This window comes from Zonotrichia leucophrys, unplaced genomic scaffold (assembly GCF_028769735.1).
Source record: "Zonotrichia leucophrys gambelii isolate GWCS_2022_RI unplaced genomic scaffold, RI_Zleu_2.0 Scaffold_386_48820, whole genome shotgun sequence".
Taxonomy (NCBI): domain Eukaryota; kingdom Metazoa; phylum Chordata; class Aves; order Passeriformes; family Passerellidae; genus Zonotrichia; species Zonotrichia leucophrys.
In genome coordinates, this window is record NW_026992591.1 from 1 (window position 1) to 11,151 (window position 11,151).

Sequence of the window (11,151 nt, forward strand, 5' to 3'; positions counted from 1 at the left end):
AAAAATCCCCAAAAAGTCTAAAAAAATCTGAAAAAAATTCCTAAAAATCCCAAAAAACTTTTTGAAAATTCCCAAAAAATTCTGAAAATCTGTATTAAAAAAACCTTAAAAACGCTCAAAAAAATTCCCAAAAAACTGTAAAAATTCTCAAATTTTTTTGAAAAAAACGCAAAAAAAACCCAAAAAACCCTGAAAAAAATCACAATAAAATCACAAAAAAATTGCAAAAAAAATCTAAAAAAAATCCAAAAAAATTCCAAAAATCCCCAAAAACCCCAAATCCTTTAAACACCCCAAAATTTCCCCAAAATTTCCCAAAAATTCCGATTTTTGTGTCTCACAGAGACGATGTCGGCGATGCAGCGGTTCAAAGAAATCCCCAAAAATCCCCAAAAAAAAGCAGAAAAAAATCCTGAATATTCCACCAAAAAAAACCCTAAAAAGTCCTAAAAAAATCTGAAAAAAAATCCCTAAAAAATTCCCTTAAAAAATTGGAAAAAACCAAAAAAATACCCCAAAAACCCTCAAAAAATCACCAAAAAATCACCAAAAAATTCTAAAAAAAATCCAAAAAAAATCCAAAAAACCCCAAATCCTTTAAACACCCCAAAATTTCCAGAAAATTCTGATTTTTAAATCCCTCAAAAATCCCCAAAAAAGCAGAAAAAAATCCTGAATATTCCACCAAAAAAAAAACTAAAAATCCCCAAAAATTCTAAAAGTCCCCAAAAAAAACTGAAAAAAAATCCTAAAAATCCCTAAAAAAAATCTAAAAATCCCTAAAAAATTCCCTTAAAAAATTGGAAAATACCCAAAAAATACCCAAAAACCTCAAAAAATCACCAAAAAATCACAAAAAAATCACCAAAAAATTCTAAAAAAAAACCCCAAAAAATTCCAAAAATTCTCAAAAACCCCAAATCCTTTAAACACCCCCAAATTTCCCCAAAATTGCCCGAAAATTCAGATTTTTGTGTCGTACGGAGACGATGTCGGCGATGCAGCGGTTCAAAGAAATCCCCAAAAAATTTCTCCAAAAAATCCAAAAAAATCCTCAATAAATCCCCAAAAAAAGCAGAAAAAAAATCCTGAATATTCCACCAAAAAAACCCTAAAAAGTCCTAAAAAAATCTGAAAAAAAATCCTAAAAAATTCCCTTAAAAATTGAAAAAAACCCAAAAAAATACCCCAAAAACCCTCAAAAAATCACCAAAAAATTCTAAAAAAAATCCAAAAAAATTCCAAAAATCCCCAAAAACCCCAAATCCTTTAAACACCCCCAAATTTCCCCAAAATTCCCAGAAAATGTGAATTTTTGGGTCGTACGGAGACGATGTCGGCGATGCAGCGGTTCAAAGAAATCCCCAAAAAATCCCCCCAAAAAATCAAAAAAAAATCCCCCCCAAAAAAGCAGAAAAAAAATCCCGAATATTCCACCAAAAAAACCCTAAAAAGTCCTAAAAAAAATCTGAAAAAAAATCCTAAAAAATTCCCTTAAAAAATTGGAAAAAACCCAAAAAAATACCCCAAAAACCCTCAAAAAATCACAAAAAAATCACCAAAAAATTCTAAAAAAAATCCAAAAAATTCCAAAAATCCCCAAAACCCCAAATCCTTTAAACACCCCCAAATTTCCCCAAAATTGCCAGAAAATTCGGATTTTTGGGTCTCACAGAGACGATGTCAGCAATGCAGTGGTTCAAAGAAATCCCCAAAAAATCCCCAAAAAAAGCAAAAAAACAACCTAAATATTCCACAAAAAAAACCCTAAAAAGTCCTAAAAAAATCTGAAAAAAAATCCTAAAAATCCCTAAAAAATTCCCTTAAAATATTGGAAAAAACCCAAAAAAACACCCAAAAACCCCCAAAAAATCACCAAAAAATCACCAAAAAATCACCAAAAAATCACCAAAAATCGCCAAAAAATTCTAAAAAAAATCCAAAAAAATTCCAAAAATCCCCAAAAACCCCAAATCCTTTAAACACCCCCAAATTTCCCCAAAATTGGCAGAAAATTCAGATTTTTGGTCTCACAGAGACGATGTCGGCGATGCAGCGGTTCAGGTTCCCTTTGTCGTCCTTGATGGTGATCGGTCGATCCTCGCGGATCCGCTCCATGGCCAGGGGGCAATCCAGCTGGGAATGCACCAAAATTCCCAAAATTCCTCAATTTCCCAAAATTCCCAAAATTCCGAACCGAAATTCCCAAAAATTCCAAAAAAAATCCCTCCAAAAAATCCCAAAAAACTCCCCAAAAATTCCCAATTTCACCCCCAAATCCCCCAATCCCATCCATGGCCAGGGGCCAATCCAGCTGAGAATTCCCAAAATTCCCAAAATTCCCAAAATTCCCAAAATTCTTCAATTTCCTGAAATTCCCCAATTTCCGATCCGAAATTCCCAGAAAATCCCAGAAAAATCCCCCCAAAAATCCCAAAAACTCCTCCAAAAAATTCCCAATTTCATCCCCAATTCCATCCATGACCAGGATGAGAAATCCCAAAAATTCCCAAAATTCCTCAATTTCCTGAAATTCCCAAAATTCCCATCCGAAATTCCCAAAAAATCCAAAAAAAATCCCCCCAAAAAATCCCAAAAAACTCCTCCAAAAATTCCCAATTTCATCCCCAAATCCCCCAATCCCATCCATGGCCAGGGGCCAATCCAGCTGGGAATGCACAAAAATTCCCAAAATTCCTCCATTTCCCGAAATTCCCAAATTTCCGATCCGAAATTCCCAAAAATTCCCAGAAAAATCCCCCAAAAAATCCCCAAGAAATCACCCCAAAAATTCCCAATTTCATCCCCAATCCCATCCATGGCCAGGGGGCCAATCCAGCTGGGAATGCACAAAAATTCCCAAAATTCCTCCATTTCCTGAAATTCCCCAATTTCTGATCTGAAATTCCCAGAAATTCCCAAAAAAATCCCTCAACAAAACCCTCAAATTCCCAAAAAAAACCCCAAAAATTCCCAATTTCATCCCCAATCCCATCCATGGCCAGGGGGCAATCCAGCTGGGAATGCACCAAAATTCCCAAAATTCCCAAAATTCCTCAATTTCCTGAAATTCCCCAATTTCTGATCTGAAATTCCCAAAAATTCCCAGAAAAATCCCCCCAAAAAATCCCAAAAAACTCCTCCAAAAATTCCCATTTTACCCACAAATCCATCCATGGCCAGGGGCCAATCCAGCTGGGAATGCACAAAAATTCCCAAAATTCCTGAATTTCCTGGAATTCCCAAAATTCCCAATCCACTGCCCAATTTCAGAGCAAAAATTTCCAGAAATTCCCCCAAAAAAACCCCAGAATTCCCAAAAAACTCCCCTCCCTGCACCTTTCCACAACCACCAAAATTCCCAAATTTCACCCAAAAATTTCCCAATTTTTGCCCAAAATTTCCCAATCCCAGAATCCCAAATTCCCCCCAAAATTCCATCCCCAAATTCCCAAATTTTTCTGCTCCACTTCTCAATTTCCCTCAAAAAAATCCCAAATTTTGCTTGAATTTTGCTCCAATTTCGCCCAAAACTCCTCAAAATTCCACCAAAAATCCCCAAAATTCCAATCCCAGAATCCCAAATTGCCAAAATTTCACCCCAAATTCCATCCTCAAAAATTCCCAAAATTCCAGCCCCAAATTCCCAAATTTTTCAGCTCTGCTTCTCCATTTCCCTCCAGAAAATCCCAAAATTTGCTCAAATTTCGCCCAAATTTTGCCCGATTTTCGCCCAAAATCCCTCAAATTTTGCCCCAATTCCCCCAAATTTGACCCCAAGTCCCAAAAATCCCAAAAAATCCCAAATTCCAGAATTTCATTCCCAAACTTTCCTCTTCCACTGCTCCATTTTGGTCCTGAAATGATCCCAAAAAACCCCAAATTTCACCCAAATGTTGCCCAAATTTCACCCAAAATCCCTGAAATTTTTCCCCCAAATCCCAAAAATTCCCAATCCCAGAATCCCAAATTCCCCCCAAAATTCCATCCCCAAATTCCCAAATTTTTCAGTTCCCCATCTCAATTTCCCTCAGAAAACCTCAAATTCCACCCAAATTTCACCTGAATTTCGCCCGATTTTCACCCAAATTTCACCCAAAATCCCTCAAATTTTCACCAAAAATCCCCAAAATTCCCAATCCCAGAATCCCAAGTTCCCAAAATTCCACCCCCAAATTCCCAAATTTTTCTGCTCCGCTTCTCAATTTCCCTCAAGAAAATCCCATAAAAATCCCAAATTTTGCTCGATTTTCGCCCAAATTTCGCCCAAAACCCCTCAAAATTTCACCCAACATTCCCAGAATTCCCAAAATTCCCAAATTTCTGGAATTCCCACCCGGAATTTGCGGCAGAAGTCGTCGATGGTGCCGATCTCCCCGCCCTGCACCTGCTTCCCACAACCACCAAAAATCCCCCAAAAAATTCCCCAAAAATCCAAAATTCACCCAAAATTCCCCAATTTTTGCCCAAAATCCCCAAAATTCCAAATCCCAGAATCCCAACTTCCCAAAATTCCATCCAAAATTCCCAAATTTTTCTGCTCCACTTCTCAATTTCCCTCAAGAAAATCCAAAAAAATCCCAAATTTCGCTCGAATTTCACCTGAATTTCGCCCCATTTTCACCCAATTTTCGCCCAAAATCCCTCAAATTTCCACCAAAAATCTCTGAAATTCCAAATCCCAGAATCCCAAATTCCCAAAATTCCATCCCCAAATTCCCAAATTCTTCTGCTCTGCTTCTCAATTTCCCTCAAGAAAATCCCATAAAAAACCCAAATTTTGCTCGATTTTCACCCGAATTTCGCCCAATTTTCACCCGATTTTCACCCAATTTTCGCCCAAAACCCCTCAAATTTTTCCCAGAATTCCCAAAATTCCCAAATTTCTGGAATTCCCACCCGGAATTTGCGGCAGAAGTCGTCGATGGTGCCGATCTCCCCGCCCTGCACCTGCTTCAGCGCCGCCTTGAACTGCACCAGGAGGCGCGAGCACGCCGCCGTGTACCTGCCACACAATTCCCCGTTTTTTCCCGGAATTCTCCCCGATTTTCCCGGGGTTTTTTTTGGGATTTTGGGTTCTTTGGGGTCTCGAGGGTCTGAGGGAATTTTTTGGGGTTTTTTTGGGGGGATTTTGGGGGTTTTTGGGTGGCTCACTCGTTGGAGGCGCGAGCACGCCGCCGTGTACCTGCCACACAATTCCCGTTTTTTCCCGGAATTCTCCCCGATTTTCCCGGGGTTTTTTTTGGGATTTTGGGTTCTTTGGGGTCTCGAGGGTCAGAGGGAATTTTTTGGGGTTTTTTTGGGGGGATTTTGGGGGTTTTTGGGTGGCTCACTCGTTGGAGGCGCGAGCACGCCGCCGTGTACCTGCCACACAATTCCCCGTTTTTTCCTGGAATTCTCCCCGATTTTCCCGGGGTTTTTTTTGGGATTTCGGGTTCTTTGGGTCTCGAGGGTTTGAGGGAATTTTTTGGGGTTTTTTGGGGGGATTTTGGGGTTTTTGGGTCACTCACTCGTTGGAGGCGCGAGCACGCCGCCGTGTACCTGCCACACAATTCCCGTTTTTTCCTGGAATTCTCCCCGATTTTCCCGGGGTTTTTTTTGGGATTTTGGGTTCTTTGGGGTCTGGAGGGTGGGAGGGATTTTTTTGGGGTTTTTTTGGGGGGATTTTGGGGGTTTTTGGGTGGCTCACTCGTTGGAGGCGCGAGCACGCCGCCGTGTACCTGCCACAGAATTCCCCAATTTTTCCCGGAATTCTCCCCAATTTTCCCGGGGTTTTTTTGGGATTTCGGGTTCTTTGGGGTCTCGAGGGTTTGAGGGAATTTTTTGGGGTTTTTTGGGGGGGATTTTGGGGGTTTTTGGGTGGCTCACTCGTTGGAGGCGCGAGCACGCCGCCGTGTACCTGCCACACAATTCCCGTTTTTTCCCGGAATTCTCCCCGATTTTCCCGGGGTTTTTTTTGGGATTTTGGGTTCTTTGGGGTCTCGAGGGTGGGAGGGAATTTTTTGGGGTTTTTTTGGGGGGATTTTGGGGGTTTTTGGGTGGCTCACTCGTTGGAGGCGCGAGCACGCCGCCGTGTACCTGACAGAGAATTCCCCATTTTTTCCCGGAATTCTCCCCGATTTTCCCGGGGTTTTTTTTGGGATTTCGGGTTCTTTGGGGTCTCGAGGGTGGGAGGGAATTTTTTGGGGTTTTTTTGGGGGGTTTTTGGGGGTTTTTGGGTGGCTCACTCGTTGGAGGCGCGAGCACGCCGCCGTGTACCTGCCACACAATTCCCGTTTTTTCCCGGAATTCTCCCTGATTTTCCCGGGTTTTTTTTTTGGGATTTTGGGTTCTTTGGGGTCTCGAGGGTCAGAGGGAATTTTTTGGGGTTTTTTTTGGGGGGGTTTTGGGGGTTTTTGGGTCACTCACTCGTTGGAGGCGCGAGCACGCCGCCGTGTACCTGCCACACAATTCCCCATTTTTTCCCGGAATTCTCCCCGATTTTCCCGGGGTTTTTTTTGGGATTTTGGGTTCTTTGGGGTCTCGAGGGTCAGAGGGAATTTTTTGGGGTTTTTTTGGGGGGGTTTTGGGGGTTTTTGGGTGGCTCACTCGTTGGAGGCGCGAGCACGCCGCCGTGTACCTGACAGAGAATACCCCTTTTTTCCCGGAATTCTCCCCGATTTTCCCGGGGTTTTTTTTGGGATTTCGGGTTCTTTGGGGTCTCAAGGGTCAGAGGGAATTTTTTGGGGTTTTTTGGGGGGGTTTTGGGGGTTTTTGGGTGGCTCACTCGTTGGAGGCGCGAGCGCGCCGCCGTGTACCTGACAGAGAATTCCCCGATTTTTCCCGGAATTCTCCCCGATTTTCCCGGGGTTTTTTTTTTGGATTTTGGGTTCTTTGGGGTCTCGAGGGTGGGACGGAATTTTTTGGGGTTTTTTTTGGGGGGATTTTGGGGGTTTTTGGGTGGCTCACTCGTTGGAGGCGCGAGCACGCCGCCGTGTACCTGACAGAGAATTCCCCATTTTTTCCCGGAATTCTCCCCGATTTTCCCGGGGTTTTTTTTGGGATTTCGGGTTCTTTGGGGTCTCGAGGGTGGGAGGGAATTTTTTGGGGTTTTTTTGGGGGGGTTTTGGGGGTTTTTGGGTCACTCACTCGTTGGGGGTGACGCAGTCTTTGATGTAGGCCTTCTCCAGGGCCTGCAGCGTCTTCACCACCGCAAACAGCTCCGCCATGTTGTCGTACCTGCGCATACTGGGATATACTGGGAGCCACTGGGATGGACTGGGAGGCACTGGGATGGGACTGGGAGGGGATTGGGATGGACTGGGACAGACTGGGAGGGACTGGGATGGACTGGGAGGGGATTGGGAGGGACTGGGAGGGAATTGGAATGGACTGGGATGGACTGGGAGGGACTGGGATGGACTGGGATTGAACTGGGAGGCACTGGGAGGAACTGGGAGGGACTGGGATGGACTGGGAGGGACTGGGAGCGACTGGGATGGGGTATTGGGGTACTGGGAGGGACTGGGATGGACTGGGAGGGACTGGGATGGACAGGAACAGCTCGGCCATGTTGTCGTACCTGCGGATACTGGGTGAACTGGGAGCCACTGGGAGCCACTGGGATATACTGGGAGCCACTGGGAGGGACTGGGATGGGGTAATGGGGCACTGGGAGGGACTGGGATGGGACTGGGAGGGACTGGGAGGGACTGGGAGGGACTGGGATGGACTGGGATGGGGTAATGGGGCACTGGGATGGACTGGGAGGGACTGGGATGGGATTGGGATGGGATTGGGATGGACTGGGATGGGGTATTGGGGTACTGGGAGGGACTGGGATGGACAGGAACAGCTCGGCCATGTTGTCGTACCTGCAGGAACTGGGATATACTGGGAGCCACTGGGAGCAACTGGGAGGGGATTGGGAGCAACTGGGAGGGACTGGGATGGGGTATTGGGGTACTGGGATATACTGGGAGGTACTGGGAGGGACTGGGAACCACTGGGAGCAACTGGGAGGGAATTGGGATGGACTGGGACGGACTGGGAGGCACTGGGAGGGACTGGGATGGACTGGGAGGGACTGGGAGGGACTGGGAGGACTGGGAGGGACTGGGATGGACTGGGAGGGACTGGGATGGACTGGGATGAACAGGAACAGCTCGGCCATGTTGTCGTACCTGCGGATACTGGGTGAACTGGGAGCCACTGGGAGCCACTGGGAGGGACTGGGAGGGACTGGGAGGGACTGGGAGGGGACTGGGAGGGACTGGGAGGGACTGGGATGGGGTTTCAATTAACTGGAATAGACTGGGAGGGACTGGGATGGGACTGGGATGGGGTAATGGGGCACTGGGATGGACTGGGAGGGACTGGGAGGGACTGGGATGAACAGGAACAGCTCGGCCATGTTGTCGTACCTGGGAAACTGGGTGAACTGGGAGGCACTGGGAGGGACTGGGAGGGACTGGGATGGACTGGGAGGGGATTGGGATGGACTGGGAGGGAATTGGGATGGACTGGGAGCAACTGGGAGGGACTGGGATGGACTGGGATTGAACTGGGAGGTACTGGGAGCAACTGGGAGGGACTGGGATGGACTGGGAGGGACTGGGAGCGACTGGGAGGGCATTGGGATGGACTGGGATGGACTGGGAGCGACTGGGAGGGGATTGGGAGGCACTGGGAGGGACTGGGAGGGACTGGGAGGGGGTATTGGGGTACTGGGATATACTGGGATTGACTGGGAGGGACTGGGATGGACTGGGAGGCACTGGGAGGGACTGGGATGAACAGGAACAGCTCGGCCATGTTGTCGTACCTGGGAAACTGGGTGAACTGGGAGCCACTGGGAGGAACTGGGAGGGACTGGGAGGGACTGGGAGCCACTGGGATGGGGTAATGGGGCACTGGGAGGGACTGGGAGCCACTGGGAGGGACTGGGATGGGATTGGGAGGGACTGGGAGCCACTGGGAGGGGGTACTGGGGCACTGGGAGGGACTGGGATGGGACTGGGATGGACTGGGAGGGAATTGGGATGGACTGGGAGGGACTGGGATGGACTGGGATTGAACTGGGAGGCACTGGGAGCAACTGGGAGGGACTGGGATGGACTGGGAGGGACTGGGATGGACTGGGAGGACTGGGAGCGACTGGGAGGGGATTGGGGGCACTGGCAGCCACTGGGAGGGACTGGGAGGGACAGGAACAGCTCAGCCGTGTTGTCGTACCTGCAGGAACTGGGATATACTGGGAGCCACTGGGAGCAACTGGGAGCCACTGGGAGCCACTGGGATGGGGTAATGGGGTACTGGGATGGACTGGGATGGACTGGGAAGGAATTGGAATGGACTGGGAGCCACTGGGAGGGACTGGGAGGGACTGGGAGGGACTGGGAGGAACTGGGAGGGACTGGGAGGGACTGGGAGGGGACTGGGATGGACTGGGAGGGACTGGGAGGGACTGGGATGGGATTGGGAGGGACTGGCAGCCACTGGGAGGGACTGGGATGGACTGGGACAGCTCAGCCATGTTGTCGTACCTGCGGGAACTGGGATATACTGGGAGCCACTGGGAGGGACTGGGAGCCACTGGGAGCCACTGGGATATACTGGGATGGGGTAATGGGGCACTGGGATGGACTGGGATTGACTGGGAGGGAATTGGAATGGACTGGGAGGGGATTGGGATGGACTGGGATGGGATTGGGAGGGACTGGGAGCCACTGGGAGGGATTGGGATTAACTGGGAGGGAATTGGAATGGACTGGGATGAACTGGGATGGACTGGGAGGGGATTGGGAGGGACAGGGATGAACTGGGATGGGATTGCAATGGGTTAATGGGATACTGGGAGGGACTGGGATGGACTGGGACGAACTGGGATTAATCCCAACCCCAACCTCCTCCATCCCCACCCCAAAATTTCCCGAATTTCCCCAAAATTCCCGCCATTCCCTCACTCACTTCTCCCGTTCCCGGGCGTTCTTGTAGAGCTTCACCTCCTGCGGGGAGAGGAGACGGAAAATTCCCCAAAAATTCCAAAAAAATTCCCGAAATTCCCAAAATTCCCGAAAAACCAAAATTCCCAAAAATTCCAGGGCTCATTGCCGGCTATTTCCGGACATCCTCGGACATTTCCGGACACCCCCGGCCACTTCGGCTATTTCCGGATATTCCCGACCATCTCTGGACACTCCCGGACATTTCCGCACATCTCCGGATATTTCCGATCATTCCCAGACATTCCCGAGCCGCACTCACCTCATAAAGCTCCGGTTTATTCCCGGGCGCTGCAGTGGGAGGAAGGAAAGGGTTAAAAGGAGGGAATACCGGGAATCTCATCCCGGGAATTCCGGGATTATCCCGGCGATCTCATCCCGGTAATTTCGGGATCGTTCCCCGCTCTCACCGCCCATCCCGGCCGGGCCCGCGATGCCGTGGAACATCCCCGGCTGAGCCTGGAGGGCTCTGGGCCCCCTCCTCGATCCCGATAACGATCCCGGTAATCCCGATAATCCCGATAATTCCGATCCCGATGATCCCGGTCCGGTCCCGGCGGCTCCGCGGCGCTTTCGCTTCTTTCCGTCAACACTCTCCCCTTGTCCCTCCTCTTCCGGCGGATTTCGGCATTTCATTGGCCCGACTACACAGCAGCTCTGTGTTCTCCTCGCTGATTGGTTCTGGGAGCTGTCAATCGAAACAGTTGCCAAGCGACGCCGCCATGTTTACCCCCGCTATGGCGGCGCTGTAGGAGCCGGCAGCTCAGTCTGAGGGGCCGCCCTGCGTTTCTCCGTGCAATTCCCCCCTTCACGTCCTTCCACTTCCGACATTTCTCAGTATTCAATTGGCTCAGTCTTTTCCACCTCTCCGTTTTCTCGTTGCTGATTGGCTCCTGGAACTGTCAATCAGAGCGGTTGCCAAGCGACGCCGCGATGTTGACGCCGCTACTGCGGGCGGCCGTGTAGGAGCTGACAGCACTCCTGTCACGGTGGCGGGCGAGGCTCCCCGGGCGGCCATAACTGAGGTGGCTGCGGCCCCGTCTGTCTTTTCGTCGTTTAATTAAGCCGTGCGCGAATTGGGACCGGTCTTTGGGGCCGCACAATGTTTTTCCGTACAACTTCCTTTCTCCTTTAGCCCCACCCTTTCCGCCTTCATGCCCTCATCCTA

General features: G+C 48.7%; 1 protein-coding gene across 1 annotated transcript; it reads right to left on the reverse strand.

Moving 5' to 3' along the window:
• Positions 1-2,016: 2,016 nt before the first annotated feature.
• Positions 2,017-10,595, reverse strand: VPS28 (VPS28 subunit of ESCRT-I). The gene is made up of 6 exons (XM_064701189.1): positions 10,394-10,595; positions 10,246-10,274; positions 9,949-9,986; positions 7,129-7,218; positions 4,900-5,005; positions 2,017-2,136 (listed from the first exon to the last, which is right to left on the reverse strand). Exons 1-6 carry the CDS (start codon positions 10,428-10,430, stop codon positions 2,017-2,019), a joined length of 420 nt encoding a protein of 139 aa, XP_064557259.1. The 5' UTR covers positions 10,431-10,595.
• Between the last annotated feature and the right edge of the window lie 556 nt (positions 10,596-11,151).

What these genes read in the sequence shown, in the direction of transcription:
- VPS28 (XM_064701189.1), bottom strand. Translation starts at nt 10,430, where the DNA reads ATGTTCCACGGCATCGCGGGCCCGGCCGGGATGGGCG. An exon ending in GGGCCCGGCCGGGATGGGCG is followed by an intron (nt 10,275 to 10,393) that starts GTGAGAGCGGGG and finishes CTCCCACTGCAG; the next exon opens with CGCCCGGGAATAAACCGGAG. An exon ending in ATAAACCGGAGCTTTATGAG is followed by an intron (nt 9,987 to 10,245) that starts GTGAGTGCGGCT and finishes CTCTCCCCGCAG; the next exon opens with GAGGTGAAGCTCTACAAGAA.